Raw genomic sequence first — 26,373 nt, forward strand, 5'->3', positions numbered from 1 at the left:
CATCCATTTTTTTCTTTTTAAACTGATGGTTCTGTCATTTTTTTCTTCTTTTAAACATTATTTTTTTATTTGGCTGCACTGGGGTCTTAGCTGTGGCACGCAGTATCTGACCAGGAATCACACCCAGGCTTCCTGCATTGGGGGCTCGGCGCTTAGCCACTAGACCACCAGGGAAGTCCCGGTTCATACTCCCCAGTGTGAAATAGCGTGTGCTGCGCAGCCCTCGCAGGAATGTTCATCCGCTCAGTTCATCCCCTCAGTTGTAGGGGGACGGTGGGGCTCTTTCTATTGTGTCATCGTCACCAGCTCTGCTGCTGTGCACTGTCTGTGCACGTGTCCTGGTGTGCCCGTCCACGAGAACCTCCAGGGTGGACGCCCCTGGCGAGCACTTGGCAGGGCCGTGGGTACATCTTCAGCTTTACAAGGCGAAGCCCAACCACTTTCCACAGTGGTTGTGCCTGTTTATGCCAGCAGCAGGGGTGCCTAGCCTGGATTCTCTGCTGCTCCATGTTGGGGCAGGGACAGGGGAACATGCAGGATGGCCAGCCTGCTGGGCCTGCGCTGGCCTCTCCGTGTGGCTTTATTTTCATTTTCATAATGGTTAATGGAATTGGGCCCTTTTCCATAAATTTTTCTGGCCATTTAGATTTATTTCTCTTTCCTTTTTTTTTTTAATACAGCTCAAATATTTCCCCATTTTTTTCTATTGAGTGGTTTTGCTTTCTTGTTTGTTTTCAGGAATCCTTCATGTATCTGGGGTGGGGATCACTTTTTGGGTTACATGTTATAAATACAGTCTCTCACGCTGTGGCTTCCCTATCCCCTCACCACCACCCCCCTCCATATAATGTCTCTTAAAGTTGTTACATTTAATGTCATTTTAAGAAACATTTCATCCAGAGTTTTAATTTTAGTTGTGGTTTTTCCATTCCACTCTCTCATTTTAGGCCTCTAGGTCTCATTTTCACCATGGCAGCAGCTGGATGCGTGGTTCCTTGCCTCCAGTCTTGTTCCTTTCAAATAATCCACTCTCCATTCATTCCCAGAGTGAAAACTCTGAAGTTGGCACGTCACCCCCTGCCTGATACCCACCGGGAACCCCATCCTGAGTCAGTTTCCTAATGCGGCGCATCCCCCTGTGACCTGGCCGCCTTCCACCCTCTTTCCAGCCCCACCCACCCCCACCTCGTCGCAGCCCTCCGGGAACGGCTTGTATTCCTCCCTCTTACCTTGACAGTCCCTGTTTGTCCAAGTTGACAGTTAGAAGTGGGCTGCCTTATGTCCAGGAAATGCGCGCAAACCAAACCATGCCCCTCCCAGGGAAGATAGGTGGGAAGTCAGATCATCTCTTCTTTGCTGGCTGGACCAGGGGCCGAAAATCCAGCGCAGAAAAATGGTAGGGCTGGGAGATTGTGAAGCTTTGGGCACATTCCCTAACCCTTTTGCATTTCAGTATTTTTTATCTGTGAAATGGGAATAGCAGTTGTACCTACTGCAGGAGGTTGTTGTGAGATTTGCGGGAATTAATCCATGCAAGACTTAGAACTCTCTGGCATATGGTAGCTGTAAGTAAAGGCGAGCTAAAATAGTCATAAATTATGTTAGGTCACGCTACTTCACAAATGCACTGTAACACCATGTTGTAGGCATGATGGCAGCTTCCTGCCTTGTTTTTGATCCACTTTCTTTTTTGTCGTTTAGTCTCACATGCACTACAGGGCTGCAGCCTGCATATATTTTCCTCATAACTCTTAGCTGGATGCTGGCCCGAAAGCTCTCAATAAATAACTTTCCTTTGAGATGTAGCGTCATTTGCTATCTGCAAGTATCTGACTTAGGAAACAAGTGTTGTGATTTAGTTTGCCTAGATAGCATTTAATCTTTGCAGTTGATATTTAAGTCCAAAAACTCATGTGCATTCAGGGAATCAGAAGTCTCTCATTTGTCACCATGTCCCCATGTGAGAACAAGGTCTGACTCATAGCAGGATGTCAGTAAATACAATATATGCTTCATAAATGGAATCCCAAGAGGTGCCCTGTTCATGGTGCAGTCAGACCGTATGCCTGGCAGTGGCTATGGGGCATTACCCAGGCTCCACTTTGCCTGTGTCTCCTGCCCTGCAGTGACTACCCCAGCAGAAGTCCTTGCTGAAATGTGGCAGCATCCCACAAGTTCAAGCTTGTTCTGCGTGAAAAGCCCAGATGCGGCTCACCCATATCATTTAGGGAGAGAGGGTCCCAAGAAGATGTTAGGTAGTGATTAAATTCCTGTGAAAGGTGATGATGGTACCAGAGAATGGAATAGATGGAAAGGTTTGTCCTTCTAAACCCTGGAGCCATTCGGTAGTACAGGGGGCCAGGGGGCTGACCTCAGTGCCTGTAACAGAGGCTGAGATCACAGACATCAGAGATGAAAGAAGGCTGTCTCATCACGGAGGGAGGTTTGGTCACAACCAGTCTTTGAAAGTGTCCCTTCTGGCTTTAAGAATTGAAGATTTTTGTAGAAATCAGTAGCTCAGAAACTTGACTTCTGTTTTGGACTCACCTGTCCATTTTTTGACCTATCTACTCAAACGATTTGGGAGTTCTTTTCATTAGCATTTCCACCAAGGAACAGGTGTGGGGAAATACATGGAGTTGAAACTCTTATGAGGCAGTTTATCTGCTTTGCTCTAAGAAGGATGGAATTGACTCTTGAGCCTGAAGTTAGGTTCGTAGGACCATTTCTCATTTTAATTGCCCCTTCCTGCCTCTGTGGCCACTGACCACCCAGCACTGGGAGGAGAGCATTTTTTGGTTGTTCTTTTTGATTTCTGTGCAAATGCTAATGTTCCAAAACTAATTTCACAGAACTTGCTTATATGGAGATAGGCAAGTACGTCAGAATTAATGGTAAGGAGGGCTACTTCAATAGCATTCACTTGAAAAAAAAAAAGTGATAGATTCCTGTGTTGGATTTTTTGTGATTTTCTTCTTGAACAAAAAATATAAACTCTGGAATGAACAACAGATAAAAATATGAAAGCAGCCTCGTTTGACAGAGTCGCCTCCTGCTCTGGGGACTTCTGCCCCGTCACTTGGGGGGTTCCCTGCAGAGGCAGGACTCAGCCACCCCAGGTTTGTGTCTTTTTCTGGAGCATTTCCCGAGGGATGGTCTGCTCCTTGCAGGCCTTCCAGGAGGTGGGTGCTCCAAGGATAGGGGAGTCGTGGAGGAGGAGTGGGGTGTGCGTGTGGGGACCCTCTTCCTTCCCGTGGAGGCTGATGGCGCAGGGGCTGGCCGGGCCCTAACCCCCCCCCTTGTCCCCTCAGCCTTTCCGCTGCGCCCACTGCCATTACTCGTGCAACATCTCGGGCTCCCTGAAGCGGCACTACAACCGGAAGCACCCCAGCGAGGAGTACAGCAACGTGGGCACCGGGGAGCTGGCGGCCGACGCACTCATCCAGCAAGGTAGGCGAGCGGCTGCGCCCTTGTGCCTGGCCAGGCCCCCCGGGGCAGCGCTGTGACCTCCCTCAGCACGACCCCCACATGCCTGGCCGTCACTGTTTGCTTCCTCCTCCTCCCTGTGACTGTCAGTGTTACTTGCGGCCAGGACCATATTACAGCAAGCTTAATGGAAACCTTAGGGCTTCCCCGGTGGCTCAGATGGTAAAGAATCTGCCTACATTGTGGGAGACCTGGTTTCAGTCCCTGGGTCAGGAAGATCCCCTGGAGAAGGGAATGGCAACCCACTCCAATATTCTTGCCTGGAGAATTCCATGGACAGAACATGGACACACTGAGCAACTAATGCTTTCACTTTTGATGGAAATCTTAAACAAAAAAAGTGATCACTTACCCACACATTTTACCACCCTTCCCATAAAGTTCATTCATTGGTATAGTCATCCCTCGGTCGGCAGGGGATCAATTCCAGGACCCTCATGGATACCACAGTCTGAGGATGCTCAAGTCACTTGTGTAAAATGGCAGAGAACAGTTGGTGTCTGCATTTTCAGCCCCACATAGGATAAGGAACTTGGAGGTTCGAAGGGTCAACTGTACGGCCTTCTGTCCTTAGTCCATGCACACATTTTGAACAAATGAATGTTCGTGGCTAACTTTCTTCACTTAACGTTGATTAACACACACAGTTTGTTTTCCTTTGCTACACTGTCTTCCTGCTTTAACTTCTAAGGGAGTTTTGCAATATAGCATGAAATGGGAGCACCCCACTTTATTTATTTTAAATATTTATTTACTTTGCCTTTTTGGCTGCGTTGCATCTTAGTTGCAGCATACAGGCTCAGTAGTTGGGCACACGGGCTTAGCTGCCGCAAGTCGTGTGTGATCTTAGTTTCCCCGATCAGGGATGGAATCCCTGTCCCCTGCATTGGAAGGTAGATTCTTAACCACCAGACTACTAGGAAAGTCCCACTCTACTATATTTAACCATACTCCTGTTGTTGAACATTGTAGGGTTTCTAGATTTTTCTTTTATTGCAATTATGAATAGCACTATATTAAGCCCATTTATGGGTGTGGTTCTTTATCCAAAAATATTTGAGTGCTCAAATTGCATATTCCTCCTGAAAAGAAGAATGAATGAAAACTCTAATATCTTTGAAAAGTTTGGGGGTTTTTCAATACATGGTCACATTTCCATTTGCAAGGGTTTAGCTCACATGCTGTTGCTGCATAGAAACGCTGTTGTATTTACTTCTGTGCTCCGGTAATTCAGCTGAAAAGTGATTGCAGAGTGCGGTGTGTCAGTGGTTGCTCTTCCCTGGATCCTGTGACTCTTTGAAGTGGAAGACCATTTTAGAAACCTGTCCCCTACCCCCAACCCCATCCCTGGTGCGTGAACCACCACGATTGGCGTCCTAATGTAAAACAAATGAATTGACTGTGTCCTTCAGCACTTCCGGTGACAGGGCTGACACACAGAAGTAGATGAGCAGCAGAAAACTCTCGGGTAATTTTAAGTCATCCATCTGGGATAACGGGAGCGTGTGCCTCGTGTTGGTATTGAAGACAGTTTCTAGGAGTTGGAGGGCAGGCCAGTGCGTTGCCATTTGGGCAAGTTACCCACCCTCCACCGGCGGCCCCGAACCTCACCTAGAGCTCACAGCTGCCATCACACAGGATTCCAAGAGGATGAAACGAGAACACTTGAGTGTCTGGCACTCAGTACATTTGCAAGCCTTTCTTTTGTATTTTTTTTTCCTGAAACTATGCTAAGGCTTCTAGAGCTGGTGTATCATTTTTGACCCCGCTGTCCAGGAATCACAGAAGAGAGGGTGGATTGCCTTCAGTTCAGTTGTCACTCAGTCATGTCCGACTCTTTTTGACGCCATGGACTGCAGCACGCCAGGCTTCTCTGTCCATCACCAACTCCCAGAGCTTACTCAAACTCATGTCCATCAAGCTGGTGATGCCATTCAACCATCTCATCCTCTGTCTTCCCCTTCTCCTGGGTTGCCTTCGAGTCACAGTAAATAACTGGAGTACAGGGCTAGTGATTCATTTCAACATCCTTCACACTCTTAGGCTGGACTGGCGGGAAATAGACATTTACTTGGTCATTGGGACAGGTGTGGGGATCTGATTGATGCCTCTGTCATAGTTCCCTGCTTCCAGACTTGCATCACTACCTTGCACAAAATGTGCTGAGGTCAAGTTGTTTCATGCCCTACGTTTTCTTCATGCCGTAAGTTAACTTTCTAACTTGCTCTATAATCAGTTGGCATTCCCTGACAGGGTCTGGGTTTTCTAATTTTGAAGGGCTATTTTTGGCCTTCATGTGTGTGTTTATTTATTTTTGCTATGCCCCCATCAAGAGACTCACCTGGAAGGAAGCAATGGAATGTGTTTTGGCTCATAGGAGACACCGTGCCTCTGTGTCTTGGCAGGAGAACTGCCTCTGAAATCTGAGAGTTGGTTGAGGATTAGTGCAGCTCAGAGCCCTCAAGAGCACACAGCTCTCGCTGACCTTGCGTCTGAGGGAGGGAAGGAAAGAGGAAGAAGATGGGGCTGAATAAAAAGGATCATAATGCTGAGTTGTTGGGGATCACTCACTGGGACTTTTCTCATTTTCTTTTGATTAATTTCATGTAATTCTCCCCATCCTTGTTTGGTTTTATTTTCCTCTTCTACCAACCCCTCAAAAATTATCTTCCTGGGACTTCATAATTTCTTGTTTTGAGATAGAGGAATAGGTCCTAAAATGGCATAATAAAAAACCACATATATACCTATGACCAATTCATATCGATGTATGGAAGAAACATATTGTAAAGTAATTATCCTCTGAATAAATAAATTAAAAAGTATTTCCAAAAATACAAAAACTTAAAGAAAAAAAATCATAAACGTAGTTTTCTGAAAATGATGTTGCAGTCACCTGAAACCAAGAGCAGGGACTCCTTGTCCGTCCGCTGTGTTGAAACAGTGACACACGGGAGCCATCGATGGCTGAGAAGGATGGTTCTGCCCCAGGCTCAGGGGTTTGGGGAGGGGGTCTGAGCACTTTTGTAGAGGAGGTGGGAAGAGGACCTAAAAGGCTGAGGTTTCCGCTCCGGGCAGGTTTCTCAAGGAAGGGACTGTGGTGTTTTCCCTGCAGTTTGAGTCCTTTTTGCGAACCCTGGAGTGGAGGCTGCTGGGGTGTCTGCCCGTTGTGTTCTGGAAATGTTCACCAGCTGGCTTCCCCGGGGCAGGGGACGGGGCGCTGATATGTAGCATTTTCCAGTTTCTGTGCTGTGAATATTTCCACCGGGGCCAATTTCAAGCTTCCCATGTGACATCGCTGAGTTGGGCAGGGATGTGCCTAGCCAGCTACTGAGCTGGTTCCCTCTGGCTCCAGCACACGTCTGGTCCTAGGGGTGCAGGCCGCGTGCCAGCGTGTGCTACCCGCACGCCAGCCATGTGCCAGCCGGGCCTCAGCCGGAGGCACTTGGACTCCAGTGCTTTTCTGGCAGTTAGACTTGTACTGAATGCTATGTAAATGCTTTATCCCCTGCTTGTGTTTTATCTACTTCTGATGTTTTGAAAGCAGATCAATCTCTTGTTTATTCCTCTCTGTCAGTCACTTGTTCATTAATATGGATTTGAGGCATTTTCCCACAAAATATACATTTTCTTGTTGTATCGCTTCAGTTGGCCTGCCCCTTTCCTCCTCTTAAAAAGCCTGATGAAGCCAGCTCAGGAGCTGGTTCACTAAAACCAGAGGTTGTGAGAGGCATCAGATGCGCGGTGCTCAGCGTCACAAATTCTCAGCTCGTTGCCGGAGCTCACGGCCTGGTAACGATGGGCTGGTCCTTTTCTGGGACCCTCATGGCCCTCCTTCAAGTCACCCCAGGATATTGGCACAAGTCTAGGGTCGGGTGCACAGCCCTGTAGCCCGTTGTGATCCCTATGGTCCCTGGACCAGTTACTCAGCTTCTCCGAGCATCAGTTTCCAAAGACGAGATCTTATTCTCGAAGATCCCAGACCGTGCCTGACATGTCACAAGTGCCTGATAAATGGCTCACATTCCCTATTGTGTTTATTCCATTGCCTTCTTCACAGTGTCTCTTAAGCTCATCGTGTTCCCCACGCCGTGCAAGGCACTGGGATGTGGTGGCATTTGTTGTCATTCTGGGTTGGGGATGAAGCCTGGGCAGCTCTTCCGTGTTCTGATCTTCTAACAGAAAGTATGTGCTCCTTTAACAGGCCCCACGTTGCTGTAGGAGAGAAGTTCACTGCTTCTCCCAGGTGGTGAACATTATCTCAGGTCCCTCATTTTAAGGAGTCATTGAGCAGGGGGTAGATAAAGGAGATAAGAAAAGATATGAGGAAGAGGGCCAGAGAAGGCTTAGTTTGTGGCATCTGCTGAAATCTTTGTGTTGTTTTGAACAGTTATATTAAGAATGTAAACATGTATATCCATACCTTTGATATACATTTCATGTCTTAGTTTTTTCACACCAGATTTGAGGAAAATAGTGTAGAAAAAAATCCAGAAACTGTCAGGCAACCCAGGGATCGAACCCAGGTCTCCTGCGTTCAGGCAGATTCTTTACCAGCTGAGCCACAAGGGAATCCCAAGGATACTGGTGTGGGTAGCCTATCCCTTCTCCAGAGGATCTTCCCAACCCAGGAATCGAACTGGAATCTCCTGCATTGCAGGCGGATTCTTTACCAACTGAGCTATCAGGGAAGCCTTTCCATACCAGATTTGGGGAAAATTGTATAGAGAAAAATCCAGAACCTGTCAGCCAACCTAGAGTCCTTTATTTGAATTTTGAACATTTTTATTTTAAAATCGTTTTTATTAGGGCTCAGATCCCATACATTAGTGGAAGATGCTTCCAGTGATGTGATGCCGTGCTGTTGGCTGTTATTTTCCATGTTAGCTTATCTCTCATGAGGTTGGCATCATCTTTCCCAATTTAAAATGAGGAAGTACAGAGAGGAGAAAGGACTGGACCCCAGCTACACAGTGAGCAGGTGATCAGGCCAGACCTGGGTCCTGATTCAGAATCTGGCTTCTCACCATGGATGGGCTGCGTCCCCTGACGTGAGTCTCAACTGTGCACGTGTTGAGGAGGAAAGAAGGAAGAGGAAGAGGAGGAGGAGGAGATGTGGTCCTGCTGGGGACTGGTTTGCATTTGCTGGTGGTCACACGAGGTCTCACGAGGACGTGTTGAAAGGTTACGCGTGCAGGAGCTGTCTGCTTTTTCCTGCTTCTTTGCAGGAAAGACTGCTAACCTGACCAAGACTGACGCCGGGGCCTCTCTCTCTCTTTCCAGCCCGTCCCCTGTTGTCCAGAGGATCTCAGATCACCAAGGTTTTGAGAAGTGTGTGGGAGGACCAGAAGGGATGAGGGAGACCTTGATTAAGCTCTGGCTTAGCCTGACTCAGGGTCAAAGGCGCTTTGTTTTACCTCTGCAGTATTTCTCGAAGTCCGATTTCGTGTTTCACGTTAATAAAATAAAAGTTCTCTGTGTCCACTTTCCGTTGGTAATTAAGCTGCCTTTGGTCCAGTTACCCTTGAGCAGTTACCTATATTAGTTTCTTATTGCTGCTGATACAAATGACCACATGGTTGGTGGTGGTTTAAAACAGCACAGATTTATTATTTTGCCATTCTGAAGTAAGGAGCCCAAGCTGGTCTCACTGGCTCAAGTCAGCTTTGCTGACAAGTCTGTATTCCTTCTGGAGTCTCAAGACCAGGATGTTTTCTCTTTCCAGCTTCTGGAGGCTGTCTGCAGTCCTTGGCTCTGCTCCCTCCTCCATCTTTGTTAGGTGACGGCACTGGGGTCTGCTGTCCTGCCCACTCTTAGAAGCATCCTTGTGATAACATTAGGCCCATCCAGAGGTGCAGGATAGTAGCCCCATCTCCAGCCCCTCACCTGATCTCTTCTGCCACCTGAGGTTTTATGTTCACACGTTCCAGGGTGGAGGACGTGAATATCTCTGGGGAGCCTGTTATTCTGCTGACCCCACACTGTCTTTTTTTTTTTTTCCCTGCTTTTCATTTTGTACTGGGGTATAGCTGATTAGCAATGCTGTGGTAGTTTCAGGTGAACAGCGAAGGGACTCGGCCATACATATATGTGTATCTATTCTCTCCTAAACTCCCCTCCCATCCAGGCGCCACATGACATTGAGCAGAGAGTTCCCTGTGTTATATAACAGGTCCCTGTTGGTTATCCATTTTAAATATAGCAGTGTGTCCATGACCATCCCAGACTCCCTAACGGTCCCTTCCCCTTGGCAACTGTAAGTTTGTTTTCTAAGTCTGTGAGTCTGTTTCTGTTTTGTAAGTTCATTTGCATCATTTCCTTTTATATTCCACATATAAGGGATGTCATAAGATATTTCTCCTTCTCTGACTTAATACACCGCCTTTTATAAGGATATAAGCTTTAGCATTTTTGCCTTCATAGGAAAAAAAAACAACCAAGACCCAAGAATTCAAGGAAGTGGTTCTGAGTCACGTGAGCCAAGTGACAAATGCAGATCTCCTGACTGTCCAACCGAGCATCCATGCCATTCTGGGAGTTATATTATTGAAAATGAAATTGAATTTTCAATAACGTCAGCCACTGCAAAGAAGTGAAAATAGTTTACTTGAAATTCCTCTGGAGTAGATTGAATTCCAAAAAGAACAAAAGATGCTATGATGGAGTTTCCAAATTGCTCCTGAAATTCTGTCCTTTGGCTTGGTTTGTCTTTCCTTATGAGGAAGATTGCAGCTTACGGGGAGGGGGGGTTGTGGTTTTTATGGGGTACACTTAATATCAGGGCTGCAAGGAAACTCACTAGGTCTCCCTGTGACCTTTGCCTAGTGTTGCCTAAGCATTTAATGAATTGAAATGGAAGTTAATTTTTCTCGGCTTTGATGTCAGTTACCTGGCACAGTTACACCTTCCATCTAGATTACATATTTCCATTTGTTGTTCTTTAATTAAAGCCACCGTGATAAAGGTGGGAGTTTTAATTAGTGTGGGGGCATTCTCATATTAATTTTAATTTAAGCATAATATCAGGATGTTTTTTCTCCCTAAATTAGTTTCCATTAAAGAATAGCCCAGAAGGAATCCTTAATTTCATTTTAAAGCCTAAATTTAACCTTCAGTAATTTGTTTGTGCTCATTGCCACAGATTAAGTCTTTATAGAAGCAACGTCAGCATAACCCAGAGACAAGGTAGTGGTTCTCATGCCTTGGAGGGTTTTAAAAGATGATTGTAAGAAAATGCATCATTTTAGATGATGAACAAGCAATAACAAAGAAGATTAAGAACTAAGTTTAATTATCCTCCAGGCAAGAAAGAAGAAGCTCATTTGGTTTTGCCTAAAAAAGTGCAGTGTGTTTGAGTTTCGGAAAAACCACTGTCTGAGCTGCCTTTTTTGTAGAATGCCCTAGAAGTTCAGGATTTGGTAACTGTTGCCAGTCTCTGTGGGCTTCCCAGGTGATACTAGTGGTAAAGAACCCGCCTGCCAAGGCAGAAGACAAAAGAGACACAGGTGTGTTTTGACCCCTGGGTCAGGAAGATCCCCTGGAGGAGGACATGGCAATCTTCTTGCATGGAGACGCCCGTGGACCGAGGAGCCTGGAAGCCTGTGGTCCATAGAGTTGCAACGAGTTGGACACGGCGGAAGCGACTGAGCACTCTCCCAATGCACCGTCTGCGCTGACTCTGGCCGCCGTCTCTGCTGCACCTGCCGCGCTCCTCTGCTCTCGCCCAGCATGGAAAGGCCGAGGCGCAAGGGACTGTGCCCTCAGCCACCTGCCTTAGCTTCTGTTCCTGCTAATTCCTGTTCTGGCTGTGAAGGGAAGCCGGTGGAGGGGCTTACACCTATGAGATATGTGATTTCAGCGGAGTATTTAAGACCAGCTGTTGTGCCAGGTGGAGAGCAGACCCACTGTGGCCGTGGGAGACCAGTTAGAGGGCTTCTGTTCCCATCTCACTGCCCCGGCCCCTCGGGTGCAGGCTTGATGCTGCTAGCACTTGGCCCGACTCTAGCCTGCTCAGTGTCCGGTAGATTAGAGGCCTGATGCCGGGCTTCTCTGGTGGCTCAGATGATAAAGAACCCATGTGCCAACGCAGGAAATGCGGGTTCGATCCCTGGGTTGGGAAGATCCCCTGGAGGAGGAAATGGCAACCCACTCCAGTATTCTTGCCTGGAGAATCCCATGGACAGAGGGGCCCGATCGGCTACAGTCCATGGGGTGTGAAGAGCTGGATGCACCTGAGCACAACACACAGCACTGCTGGGACTACAGCTGGCCTCCCAGGGGACTAGTCTGCTTCTGAAAGCACGTCCTGTTCAGTCACTTCCCTGTGCTAACACTTAAGTTAAACTGACACAGCATTCATTGTAAACTAACTGTGCTTCAGATGAACAAATAAACAAATGATTTTTGTCCAGCTGCAAATTTAGTTACTGCTTCTGATAAAATCTTAGCTAGTCTTTGTATGTGGAGAAGGAAATGGCAACCCACTCCAGTGTTTTGCCTGGAGAATCCCAGGGATGGGGGAGCTTGGTGGGCTGCCGTCTGTGGTGTCGCACAGAGTCAGACACAACTGGAGCGACTTGGCAGCAGCAGCAGCAGCAGTCTTTGCATGACTCTCAGTTTTTTTTAAATTCTAGAGTTTTATATTCTCTTAATTAAAACATTCAGGTACTTCCTGGAACATGTGTCAAATTTAATCAGTTAAATAAATAGTGACATTTCAGGATGTGACCAGCTTTTTCATTTGTCCTTTATGGGGATATTCAAGTGGGGATTTATATCCCTGGCTTCACTTCTGACATGAAGGAGACTGAGCATCTGGCCCTCTGTCTTAGTGTTTTGGGACAAAAGAGATTGAGAAGAGCAACCATTGTCCTTCAGTTATTTTTCGCTTTCTAAATTATTTGTTATTTTCCAAATAAAATGTGAAAAAATGATTTAAGCCACTTTATCCACTTGGCCAAAGGAATATTACTCATCTTAACTCTCTGTCACCTAAAATATTAAATGTGTGTTAGATTCTCTGCAAATTCTGATTCAGTAAATGAAAAGAAATGCATTAAGTTTTAAAATCTCTGCCTGGAAAAACATATTGAACTGCTGCTATTCTGTTTACTGGTAAAGTAAGCTTGGATTGAAAGTAAATACTGGAGACGAACGCATGTCTTAGGTTTGAGGCATTTGGACGGGAGGCTGTGAGCGCTTTCTTACCTGTGTCTGTGCTTCCAGGCGGTTTGAAGTGTCCAGTGTGCAGCTTCGTCTATGGCACCAAGTGGGAGTTCAACAGGCACCTGAAGAACAAGCATGGCCTGAAGTTGGTGGAGAGCGAAGGAGACCCCAAGTGGGAGGTACTTTTGAAAGCTTGGTCTTGATCGTGACTTTCCTCAGCACAGACGACAAACCAGGCAAGCCCGGTGCCGTTCCTTGGAGCAATGGGTTTTCTGGTGGGAAACTTGGACATCTTTCCGAACCCTGTCTCTCATCTGATGGGGGTATACTGGATGAGGTCCGGGCCATGCGTGTGGCTTCTTCTGCTGAGTTGTGTTGCGACTGGTTTGTGAATGAATCTCTGCATTGGACTCATTGATACCTTTACTTCTGTTATCTTGAATCCAGAGTTTCAGAAACTGCATCTGAAAGAAAAATGCTTGACAGTATATATTGTTGGTCCCTGCTCAGAGAACAGAGAAGGGCCCCACTTGCTGATTTTAGGTCCTCTTCTCCCTCAACTGAAGGCAGGTTCTCCTACCTGTCACCTTTGTTTTCCAATCAGATGTTGGAACCAGTTTCCTGGCTGAATTCTATAAAAGCCAGTAGCTGTATTTTGTAAGCCAGTAGCTATTTCTCTTTTTAAGTACCAGGGGTCACTGCCAAATTGCAGTTTACCTGAGACAGAGTTTCTCAAACTCAGTGCTGCTGATATTATGATCTGGACAGTTCTTTGTGGTAGAGGGCTACTCTCCACATTTTAGAATGTTTAGTAGCGTCGTTGACCTCTGCCCACAAGGATCCACTAGTGCAGCCAGTTAAGAAAACCAGACAGAAAATGCAGACACTGCCAAGTTCCCCAGGAGTCCAAATGATCCAGGTCCTCCTCAGCTGAGGACCACTTCCTGAGAAGTTTCCGTCATACCGCGGTATCCAGTGGGTTTACTCCAGTTAAGAGTAAGGACTCAGAAACAATGACAATGTGGGGGTTATTCCAGAAAGCAAGGGAAGGGTTGTCCAGTGGGAGGGAATGTGTTAATCTGTTAACATAACCCATCATAGTATCAGAACTAGGGAGAAAACTGAAATGATCATCTTCATAGATGGAGAAAAGGCATTTGACAAAATTCCGCATCCACTGATTAAAAACAGTCAATAAAGCAGAATTTGATGCGTACCTTTAAGACGAAAAACAAAATATATATGTTTCAGATCAATAGCCAACATCTTAAGTCTCTTATTAGATTTCGGAACAAGAGGAGGATGCCCTAGGGGCTCTGGTCTTCTAACAGCATGGGAGGCCTCAGTGGGCGTGTCAGACAAGGCAGAGTAGATAGAGATGTAAGAATCAGAAAAGAAGGAAAAGTGTCTCTGTAGATACAGGATTATGTTTTTGAAAATCTAAGAATGAATGAAAATCTACTACACATGATAAACAGCAGATTAAAACATCAATATACAATAATCAATGGCTTTTATAGAGAGATAACCTAGAACAAAAGAACAGAGATTTAAATGTGAAAAAAGAGCTATTTTACAAATACCAGAAGAGAACATAAGTGAGTCTATTTGTAAATTGAGAGTATGGAGAACTTTCCTAACTATAACTCAAAATCCAGATTCAGTTAGGAAAATGATTGAAAACAAATTGACCACATGAAAAACATTTTTAAAATCTTATGTAAAAGAACTCATAGAGGGGCAAATGACAAAAAAAAACAACAACAAAACTATTTTCAGTCATATCATAGAAAAAAGGTGAGTATCTTAATGTTGTAAAAGGCTTCTTCTAGCAATACTGGTGAAAAAGATCAACAGCCCAAAATGCAAAAGATAAGAAAGGTTCAAAGAAAGAGAAATGCAAATGACCTTGACTATCTGAAAACGTGATCAGCCTCACATGTGATAAGTGTAATTAAAACTAAACAGAGATAGAATCTCTTACCTCTTTGACTGGCAAGAATCCACAAGTTTGACATCATCTCTGCTGGAGAGGCTGAGTAAATAGGCATTCTTATACATTGCTGGTGGGAGTGTAAAACAGTGTGACCTTTACGAAGGGGACTCTAGCAATATCTACTGAAATTACATATGCACTTCTTTTTCCATTAACTAAACAATCCCACTGTTAGAAAACTGTCCCAAGGTTATACTGACAAAAATGAGGGCAGGTGTCTACACAAGGCTGTTTATTACAACTCTGTTAATGTAGTATGTGAAGATAGAGAGTGTGTGTGTGTGTGTGTGTGTGTGTATACACCAATAGATTGATGCAGAAATAATTCCAGATATATGTGTGTACACGGTTAGTATACATGCATGTAGACTTCCCTGGTGGCTTAGATGGTAAAGCTTCTGCCTATAATGTGGAAGACCTGGGTTCGATCCCTGGGTCAGGAAGATCCTCTGGAGAAGGAAATGGCAACCCACTCCAGTATTCTTGCCTAGAAAATCCCATGGACAGAGGAGCCTGGTGGGCTACAGTCCATAGGGTTGCAAAGAGTCGGACACGACTGAGTGACTCAACTTTAAACTTTATACATGCATGTATTTCTTAGCTTTTTGTGCTCAGAGGGCCTAGAAACAGTGACCCTAACTGGCAATGTGCATACCTAGTCTCCAGGTCTTGGTTTCTAACGGGATTCTCCAAGAAGAGAAACCAGGGTCCCTTGGAAAAAGTGGTCGACTTCAGGTCAGAGGCAGAAATTACGGAAGATGATCCTGGAGCATTTTGTAGTGCTGGAAAGTAACACCAATGTGCTTCACAAAAGTAAGACAGACGTGTGTCAAAATGACACAGGAGACAATCCAGAGAGTTCTGAGCCTTTCCTTTCTCCAGGGGTTCTTCCCAACCGCCAGGGATCGAACCCAGGTCTCCTGCATTGCAGGCAGATTCTTTACCAGCTGAGCCACTAGGGAAGCCCAAGAATACTGGAGTGGGTAGCCTATCTCTTCTCCAGCGTATCTTCCCGACCCAGGAATTGAACTGGGGTCTCCTGCATTGCAGGCGGTTTCTTTACCAGCTGAGCTACCAGGGAATCCCCTAGAGAGTTCCTAATGGCCCCAAACTGGAACAATTTGAGTAACAAAGTAAATCATGATAGTATTGGACTAAAAAACCACTCAAAGCATAGAGTAAATATCTCTGCATCCATACTGATAAATGATTGAATAAATAGTAGAGAAGGACCCGTTCTTACCTACAGAAGAATTCTGATTAATAGATCTAGAAAAAATGAGGGAAATAGAAAATTACCATTGGAACACCACAGTAATAATTACAGTGGCCAAGGTCCATTGATGAATGCTAGAATTAGTCAACAGAAGTTTTGAGGAGAAATAGAGTGTTGATGTAACCTCAAAATATCTCCCCCTAAATAATTATGAATTATAGGGGGAAAAGTAGTAACATCACAGTTCAGACACCTGGCCAACACCACCTTAGCCACGCAACCGAGGTCAGAATTCTCGGTAATAAGACAGTGACATCATGTATCCCCCGATGTGACGTGATCAGAAGGGCTGTCGTCACACTGTTTGGATTCATGTGATGGTTTCTTGTGATGAGGTAGGGGCTGCTGCATTGTTGGAAGATTATTGACGGCCCTTCTGATTTTATATAGCAATAAAAACAAAATTGAACTTTAAAAAAGCGAGCCCTGAAAATTAAGATTAGAATGAAATCAAGGATCTAAACTGTATGTCAAAGCGATGGCAGAACCACACAGAGAAGAACTATTTTAAGAGATTTTAAGATAGAAATTGGATTGTTCCTCCCCAGTGGAATAGAACCTAAGGGTGAAAGGAACTGGCAAAAAAACATACTGTTCTTAGTTATTCCACCAGCAGCGGTTGATATGGTTACTCTAAGGCTGTTGTTAGTATTTGCAGAGTGGAGTGAAGCACATCAAATGTGTTTAAATCCATGAGTTTATAATAATCCTGGGAGAAAACTCCTTAGTTACCTGTGCAGAGTAATAGTGAATCGACTCTATTTTGATAAATAAAATTGTTACTTTGGTAAGGCTCAGAGTCGAACAATTATTCTAGCTCATCTAAACAAACCATACCTCAGAATAACTGAATGTTGGAGGAGAGAGATTTCTTTGTGTAGAAGTATTCCAGCCAACAGGTGAAGATTTCCATGACTTCTGTTTTACAACCCTCCACTGGCATCATGGGTCTAGTGATGACCATAGTCTCCTGACAAGGCAGCTCAGTCACGGAGTGTGTCCTGATGGAAGTACACAGTGTTACCGTGGAGTCCTCCTGCCATAAAGGGAACTGATCGCCTGATTAAACTTCCACGTCTGACTGTCAATGTACAGGAAATACAGTGGACGGGGGACACACTCAGTGATTCCCTGGTGGTGCAGACAGCAGAATTCAGGCTGTTGGAAACTCTGACGGCAAGTAGCTGCTTTTCACAGTGAAACTATAAGCAGAGGAGAAAGAGTGGAAGGAGAGCCTATAGATGCAAGTCTTATGAGATTTTATCAGACGGTTCTAATATATGGATTCCAATAACTTAAGTACGACTTGGAGGATTAAGTTGTGAAAAAATGAATTGGGGAAATTCGAACACTGCTTAGGGATGTGAAGACAATTCAGGAATCACTGTTAAGTGTTCTGAGTGTGATGGTGATGTTGTAGTTCTGGTTTGAAAGAGTTTTATTTTTTAGAGGTGCATTCTGAAATGTTTAAATTGATATGACGTCTGCATTTGCTTCAAAATCAAAGGGCAGTTGTGTGGAGCATGGTGGGGGCATCAGCAAAAGAGGACTGGCTGTGAGGTGGTGACTGCTGAAATGGTGCTGTGAGCAAGGAGGCTTGCTTCTCTGTCTTGCATATGTTTGACATTTTCTGTAAGAAAATTTAAGGAATGTGGACTTGGATAGACTTCCTTGCGGTTTCCTGGCTCCTCCTGTAAACAGTTTGACCTTGAGCCATTGTTTGTTGAACCTCTGTGACCGCTGTGTTCTAATGTCTGTGGTGAGGCTCCTGCCACTCAACAGGTCAAAAGGATTGAGAGACAGGATGTATGAAATGCCAGGGTTACTGTCTAGTCCCCAGCAGGTCCGCGGTGCGGTGGCGATGGTGTCAGCAACATCACCATCGCGTGCCCATCTACAGAAATCCTCTGGTGCTTCGAGTCCATACTTGCAGGGCTTTGCTCTCTGTTAACAAATAGACATGGAATGCCGGTTCCTGATGTAGACAGCATCTCTTCCTGCCAGCTGGTGCTTCTGTTCGTGCAGTCACACCCCTCTCCTCTGAAGACCTGGCTTCTTACAGATCTCGACACCTTCAGCAGAGCTGTGACTCTACAAATACGGTTGACACAAAGTCACCCACTAGACTCCAGAAGTACGACAGTTGAGCAGCCAAGACGCTGGCCAGGGGTGGTCCCCGAGTGATGATAGGCTGCCTGTCCTAGCAGTCACGCTGTCCCCAGACTCCCTGGAGTCCCCTATAAAGCACTGCCTTCCCACAGATGGTTATTACAGAGAGTATCCCAAAGCTGAGCCGTGCCACGCCCTTCCTGTTCATCACAGGCTGAGATCCAGTCCGCGTTGGCCACAGTGTTGCCTAATGGTACTTATAGGGAAGCATGCTTCTTTTTGTTCATTTATGCGTTCAATCAGATACTCATTGGGTGTCTACTAAATGTCAGGCTGGAAATGAACTAAATGAACTTGACCGCTTGGCTGTAAAAGAATAATCACATTCTATTCTGAGCCTTTGTGAATAGCTGATAAGTGCTTACAGAGTGTGATAACTTTGGCTCCCATAATTTGTGTGTAAAATCTCCTTTTCGTTCTTCTTTATTGGTGACATTCATGCTTGCCTGCCTTCCAGTGCCAGGAAGAGGTGATTATGAATATCTAGTTTGTGTGAAATGTCCACCTCTCCTCTCCTTATCGGTGTGAGATTTCTGTAAATGTCCCTTTAGCTTCTCCTTCTCTCGTGGGGGTCCTGATTCTGCACAGGTGTATCTTCTCTGGTCAGTCGCATTTGTCATACCCATCCTGTAAAAATAAAACGAGCCACAGGCTGCACGAGCAGCTGAGATCTTGCTGTGTGCCGGGACCCATGCTCTAAGCTGGCCAGATGTGGTGGTGACTGGTCCTCTCCTCCCGTCCACCGCCACCACAGCTGTGCCTCCCTCTTGACCTCATGGCAGGAGGCCCTGGGCACGGGGGATCAGAGCAGTGTTGGTGGCAGTGGGTGGAGCAGAGCACACACGAGGGTCTCTCTGCGTGTCTCCTGTCTCATTGTGAACCGCATCCTCTGTTCCCTGTGGCAAGAGCGTGTCACCAGAGGCTTTCCTGCGAAGCTGGTTTTAAAGTCTCGGCACTTGCCACAGAGAAGTTTCCTCTTTGGGAGATGGGTTTTTATTGGAGCGCTGGTTTCTCAGGGGTGCCAAGCAAAGGAGCTGCTGCAGACGCATTGCTGGTGTGTGTTTGTTTTGTCTGAATCCATTATCCCAGGGCTTCTGGGGACCTTCTAGGGGTCTTCTGGGCAGTCCCATCAATGATTCTGTGTTTTCATTTAGCCAGCAACAGAAACTCCCGAGGAGCCTTCCACCCAGTACCTGCACATCGCAGAAGCTGAAGAGGACGTTCAGGGCACACAGGCTGCCGTGGCTGCCCTCCAGGATCTGAGATACACCTCGGAGAGCGGTGAGAGCGCCCCCGCCTCCCCGACGCCTTAGAGCTGGTCTTTGACAGGCTGAGTGGATGAATGAACTTGTGAATGAGTGATGTCTGTCACTTGATCTCCTGCAGCTCCGTTGGGCCCTCAGGAGCGCTCTGGTTGTCAGGCTTGGAGGTAGAGATCTCTTGCAGAGTGTTCTAGAACAGAGCTGCAGGTGAGGTGGTGCCGCCAAACGGTGTTGCCGGATGTCCGTGCGTATCATCACGTCTCTCCCTTCCAAGTGCTAACCAGGCCCAACCCTGCTTAGCTTCTGAGATCAGACGAGATTGGGCCCGTTCATGGCGGTATGGCCCTAGACTCATCACATCTCTGAGCAGCGTGTTGGAAGACAGGTCTTACAGTTCTTACTTCACAAGAGGCAGGAGCCTCTTCCTCCTTGTAAATGGTTAGCTGAGGCTCACCCACTTCTTGGGTGTTGGAGCTGGTCTTGGAATCTAGGTCTCCTAACTTCTTGTTGGAGCGCCATCCCTGCTCCAGGCTCCCTCAGAGTCATTTGTTCTGGGGGGCTTGTTCCAGGGTCTACAGGAGGCAGACAGGGGGCGTGGCTGAGACCGGAGGCCAGGCTGCTGGCCTTCCTAATGGCCCCTTATGGACCTGTGGGCCCAGGACTGTCTGCTGTCCAGTTCTTCTGAAAAGCCCCAAGTCAGGATCTTCATGTCAGATGTCATCATTGTCAAATGTTAGATCAATTTAAAAACAAACCACTGTGCCAACCTAGTGGCAACTGGGGCGTTGGGCTGAGAACACTTTTTCTTAATGCTCTTTAAAAAACAGGAACAGAAGATAAGTTAATATAAGGTGCCGCAGCGCTCTGTGTATGGCGGGAGCAGAGGTCATGCAGGTGGGATTAAAGGAAGCGCGTGGTGAAGTCAGATGGTGACAGGAGGTAGGAACTCACCATTTCACCTAGCTCTTAGTCCCTAAGCCCCAGGTGGTTAGAAGGATGCACAGAACGTCCTGTGGGCCTCTCTCTTTGGGGAAGATCTGAGGCCGGCGCTGTGCACACTGCCCAGTGAGCTATGGTTACCCGGGAGACACCCCACAGCCTGTGAGAGCGGCAGGCCCTGCGGATGGGGCGTCCGGGCCCCACCGTCAGCGTGGTTCCCAGAGCTGACGCCGTGTCTGCTCGTGTTTCCTCGCCTCACGAGCAGTGAGTTCAGCGAGTGCTCATGCCAGGCCAGGCCAGCCGGGATCCCCCACGTGCATACACTCCCTCGCTCCCACGCTCCCTCTCTCCTTTGACAGGTTCTCTGTGTCTCCTCCTGGCTGTTAGGAAAAGACGCAGCTCAGCAGCTGGGCCTCCTCTCTGGGTCCTGGCCTGCCTGCACTGCGTCTCCGGCCACCTCCGAGCTGTGCCCGCACGGGCCAGACTCTGCACGTCTCAGCACGAACTGAGTCTGCTCCTCTGCCACCCAGCACTGTTCCTACCAACGGCATCTTCATCCTCAGGGTTCAGGCTGTGTGTCACCTCCCAAGAGCCCACCTGACTGTCCTGCAGAGCTCCCTAGTTGCCCCCCTGATATGAACTGACCAGGGGCTGGAGACAGTGGCTTACCATCTGTCTCGGTCACCTGCGAGCCCTGGAAGGAGAAGCGGGCAGGCAGCATTAGGTCATTGTCTGTATTCCCACTGGGAACCGTGTTCCTGGCTGACGCTTGGGGCTTGATAAATGGTCATTAACAAAGGAAATGGATGAAGAATTAAAATCTTACTTCCGTGCATTTTTTTAAGGGTCAATGTTTTGTTTAGTGTTTGGCTGTTTAGAATGGTTGGCTGCAAGGCATGCCCTCCCCACCCCCTCCAGGAGTGTGTGTGTGTCTGTTTATGTGTGAGGTGTGTGCAGGGAACACCAGGCCTGTGCATGGTGAACAGATGCCCACATCATTGCTTCAGTTGTATGCCACGTCCTACCCTCCGTGTAGAACACAGTGAATGCCCTTCTCTCATCTCTTAATGATTCACATTGGAACGAGGCCCGCGGAAGGCTGTCCGGGAGGATGTAGACGTTGGAGGAGACTTCGTACTATTATGCTAACCTGGAGACCAGGCAATAATTTCCCTCCTGGTGAATTAACAATCGGGGTCAGAGTGGCATGTTCAGGAGAGTCGCAGATGGCCAAGCATATGGCAAAAGCAGGCAGGGTGCGCTCAGTAGCTGTCCTGATGATGTGGATTCCAGGCTTCTGAGATGAGTAAAAGAGAACCCTGAGCTTCCGTTGGTTTAGAAGTCGAAAGACCACCAACTTGATGACGGGGACATCCTCGCCTGTCCTGCCCATATCCTGTGTAACTTACCTGGCTCACACTCAGGGGCCGCCTCCCACCATGCTGGAGGGAAACCAGCTCTGCGGTGTGCTTCCCAGGAGTTCCGTTCTAAGAGGCAGCCCTGTGTCCACAAGTTTGCATTCAGAACATCCCGGCTTGAGCCCTGGCCTTGTGACGTAGCCAGTCCGATGGCCCAGGGCAGGTCTCTTCGATTGTTTGCAGTGGAGTGACTGATCTGTAAGGTGGGGATACACCACCACAGTGTCATTTCCTCACAGGTTGTGTGGAGTTTGGAGATGTTCCTACAGGGAGTGTGCTGTGAGCTGTGACGTGCCACACACTTTGTTTTTGTGGTCACAGTGAGCGCTTACTGAGAACGCGTGCATCCTGGGAGAAGGCACCACCCAACCGTGGCCTCTAGAAGGGCTGCTTCTGCATTCACTGACCTTCACCGCCCTTGGACTCAACTGTCTCCTGTTTGCGTCTTCCTGCACAGGTGACCGACTTGACCCCACGGCCGTCAACATCCTCCAGCAGATCATCGAGCTGGGCACCGAGACCCACGACGCCACCGCCGTTGCCTCGGTGGTTGCCATGGCACCGGGGACCGTGACGGTCGTGAAGCAGGTAGGACCCGCCCCTCGTCCTTAAATACTGTCTCCTCACACTGCCACACAGCCTCTGCCCCTGCCCCCTTTGGTTTTCAGGCCTTTGACCTACCCGACAGGGAATTTGGAGTGAAATGGATCTGGTCTCATACATTCTCGTATCCTTTTTTTTTTTTTAAGTTATTTATTCATCATTTTTGGCTGTGCTGGGTCTTCGTTGCTGTGGTTGTGCTTTCTCTAGTTGCAGCAAATTGGAGCTATTCTCTCTAGTTTCGGTGCGAGGGCTTCTCACTGCGACGGATTCTCTTGTTGCAGAACATGGGCTCTAGAGCATGCAGGCTCAGTAGATGCAACTCGCGGGCTTAGTTGACCTGCAGCACGTGGGATCTTCCTGGACCAGGGGCTGAACCTGTGTCCCCTGCACTGGCAGGCTGATCCTTAACCCCCTGGACCAGGGAGGTCCCATTTTCTTCCTCTTATTACGGGATTCATTGTATCTGCAAGAGCTCCATATGTTGAGGTCGTGATGCTGAGGAAGGTGCATCACCCCTTCCAGAATGAAGTTCCAGAAACTTCATTCCTTTCCTTTCAGTGAAAGGAATCCCCGAGTGAAACGAGTGTGATGTGGACCGGTCTGAACACATCTGTGGTCAAAAGCAGCCTTGGTGCCTAAGGCGCGAGGTCAGTGGAGCAGCGGGGCCATGGGGACCGCCAGAGGAGCCAGGAAGGCTCCCAGGGCCTGGCCTTTTAAATACTAAACATCGCCTGATGCAATCAGCACAGAGGATGGCTGAACTAAATGGATGGGAGAGGATGGCCACTGTGTGAGGAAAGGTTACTTCACTTATTGATGGTTGTTACACCATTTGGCTCATTTCCTCTCCTCTTAACCTCAGAGGAGACTTGCGGTGTGTGTCATGATCAGGCCATCCTGTTTGTCTATCTGTACGTCTCTCTCTCTGCTGCCTCTGGCTTCACTGTACAAGACTTGTAAGCTGGCTTACGCAAATGCTTAAGAAAACCAACACAGCAAGCATGTCAGAACCAGGGCAGACCCAGGGTGTGTCGTTTAGAATCAAAGTTCAAGTTCGTGGAGAAAGTTGAATGGCAGACAGTAGCATTTTAGGTTATCCATTGTTTCAGCGATTCACTCAGGAAGTGTTTAGTAAGTGCCTGCAGTGTTCTCATTGCTGGCTCTCCAGGAGAGAACCGACGTTTGCCATCAAAGTGGTTACTCCTGTGGGAAAAAGATCAATAAGACAGAGAGGTTGTCACACGGTGAACAAGGGCAGTGGAGAAGAGTGAAATCAGAAATGGGGAGGGCCGGGGGCTGAGGGAGCAGGGGTGAGGAGGGCCAGGGGCTGAGGAAGTTGGGGCTGCGGGCTGTTTCATGAAGGATTGTTGGGACAGGTCTCTGACGTTTGCCCCGAGACCTGGGAGAGGTGGGCTTCACTAGAATGATCTAAGTTCTGCTGTACATGTGGTACCAAGTTTGATAATAACAAGAAGGAAGCGTGAAACAGTTAACAGTAGAAGAGGTAAGGTTTTCGTGACAAATAACAAATAATTTCTTGGTGTGGCTCTCCTCTCCCTGAGCGATGTGTTGTTTGTGACTTGCCTCCGATGACCTGGTGGACTTCCCGGTGCTGTCCCCCTGACTGCCTGCCTGCCCCTGTGAGGTGCGCCCAGGGCCAGGCCACAGTGCAAGCAGGGAGTTCAGGCTAGGGAGCTCCCAGCGGAGTTAGTGCATGCGGGTTCAGCTCTGGATTTCTGGCTCCTTGGACAAGACTTAGTGCATCTAGGTGATCGTTGGGATACTCCATGTGTTCGTACTCTTCCGTTAGGATGCTGTCTCTCAGTGAGACCCTGGTCAGAGGTCAGACAGGACGGCAGGAGTCTGATGTTTCAGGCTGCAGGGCCTGTGTGTTTTGCATCGTTGGGAGCAGATTCATAACGCCCCTGGCCCAAATGCTGTCTCAGCTTTTCTCTGTATTTGTTAGATTGCGGTCTTCAGTATGTCTCGTAATCTCTTCTGAAACTTCTCCCCTGCATCGTGGCATGGGGCGCCCCTAGCTAGACCCGCCACTTCGGGAAGGGCGTCAGGGGCCCTTTGGCTGCTGCAGGCATGCCAGATCCTTCGGAGAACTGCAGGGAGGCGCCACCACTGTGACTCACGACTTCCTTCTAGGAAAAGGATAGATTTGCTGCTCCCTGGAGACATGATTTATTGCGCGTCGCAGGCGGAGTGGTGATACGCGAGGTTGCGGGTGGAGGAGATAGCTTAGCTGTGTTCCGAGGCCTTAGGGTGACAGCATGACGAGGGATAAGGCCGATAAGCCTCCGGTGCAGCCCTGTCAAGAGGGATAATGTGTTCGCAGTGGTAGAAAACAGGGGCACCCTTCAGTCTTGGGTTTATTGAAACTGCAGGGCTCAGAGGAGTGTCACTGTTTAACATGGACTTGAGTCATTGCACTTGGAAATGTTCCCTGAGGATGTGAGTCCTATCTGCCTGGCCGGCACCTGTCACATCAAGGGCTAACTGGGGGCCCAGATGGTAAAGAATCTGCCTGCAATGCAGAAGACCTGGATTCACTCCCTGGGTGGGGAAAACCCCCTGGAGAAGGGAATGGCTACCCACTCCAGTATTGTGGCCTGGAGAATTCCATAGACAGAGGAGCCTGGTGGGGATGTGAGTCCTGTTCTCTTGGCTGGCACCTGGAGCTCTAAGGCTGTTAATTAAATGATGGATGGGAGAACGGATGGATGGACAGATGGGCAGGGAGGCCTCAGACGGCCCCTGCAGTGCCTACGGGGTTGCACTGTGTCAGGCTCCCCTAGCTAAAGGAATGACCTCTCTATTCAGTTGTCTTATTTAAGCTTAAATATAGCTGTTTTTAAAATTTTATTTATTTGGCCATGCCCGTTCCTTATTTGCGTTAACACAGGATCTTCAGTTGCAGCTTGCAGGCAGGATTAGTTTCTTAACCAGGGATCAAACTCGGGCCCCCTGCACTGGTTGTGTGGCGTCTTAGCCACTGGACCACTGGGAATGTCCCAGTATAGCTGTTTTTATTACAGAAATCAGTTTCTTTTTCTTTTAACTAAATTCTGATTTAGGATTTTCCAGTAGAGAAATCCTATCTGTTTACCAAGTGTGCTTAGGCCACTCAGTTGTGGACTCTGGGGCACCTGCTGGGAATTAGTGATGTTCCCTTCAGCCTGGATTTAGGACTGACTGATTTGATCTCCTTGCTGTCTAAGGTACTCTCAACAATGGTCCATATAGTCAAAGCTTTGCTTTTCCCAGAGTCATGTACAGATGTGAGAGTTGGACCATAAAGAAGGCTGAGCACCGAAGAATTGATGCTTTCAAACTGTGGTGCTAGAGAAGACTCTTGAGAGTCCCTTGGACAGCAAGTCAATCCAAAAGGAAATCAACCCTGAATATTCATTGGAAGGACTGATGCTGAAGCTGAAGCTTTAATACTTTGGCCACCCAATGGGAAGTGCCAGCTCATTGGAAAAAGACCCTGATGCTGGGAAAGATTGATGGCAGGAGAAGGAGGGGCGACAGAGAATGAGATGGTTGGATGGTGTCACTGACTCAATGGACATGTGTTTGAGCAAGCTCCAGGAGATAGTGAAGGATAGGGAAGCCTGGCATGCTGCAGTCCATGGGGTCACAGTATCTTATGGCCGCGTGATAATCCAGTGTCTTCCTGAGATAATCTGAGTGCTGTCTGCTGCGGAGGTTACCCCTAAACAGTAGGCAGCAGAGCTGAGCACCCCTGGCCCAATCGAAGTGACACACGATATTAACCTTCACACATGTTCACGTGGCACGTTTCAAAGTATGAGGGCCTCTTTGTCAGCGGAAAGTCCTTGTTAACTCAAGCTACTGTTTACTGAGATACTCCATTGCCATAGAGATGATTTTGAGTCATAGACTTCAGGGCGAGGTGGCAGCCTTGAGACACCCTTGTTTCTAATCACAGGTGACATTTCCCCTCAAGGTTCCAGAATGAGAGCCACCTTGCAGGGCCTTGAAAAAGTCATGGTTGAGGAGGGGTGGCCTTCAGGGGTCCTCCACTTT

At 47.6% G+C, this 26,373-nt stretch overlaps 1 protein-coding gene across 1 annotated transcript in view; it reads left to right on the forward strand.

Moving 5' to 3' along the window:
- The window catches only part of ZFAT (zinc finger and AT-hook domain containing), a 165,792-nt gene that overhangs the window by 124,542 nt on the left and 14,877 nt on the right, over positions 1-26,373 (forward strand). The window contains exons 12-15 of the mRNA XM_069600939.1: positions 3,312-3,450; positions 12,712-12,830; positions 19,247-19,373; positions 22,169-22,299. Of these exons, the coding sequence (XP_069457040.1) occupies positions 3,312-3,450; positions 12,712-12,830; positions 19,247-19,373; positions 22,169-22,299 (516 nt within the window). The remainder of the gene's footprint in view (positions 1-3,311; positions 3,451-12,711; positions 12,831-19,246; positions 19,374-22,168; positions 22,300-26,373) is intronic.

Source organism: Ovis canadensis, chromosome 9, assembly GCF_042477335.2.
Source record: "Ovis canadensis isolate MfBH-ARS-UI-01 breed Bighorn chromosome 9, ARS-UI_OviCan_v2, whole genome shotgun sequence".
In the NCBI taxonomy this organism is placed as follows: domain Eukaryota; kingdom Metazoa; phylum Chordata; class Mammalia; order Artiodactyla; family Bovidae; genus Ovis; species Ovis canadensis.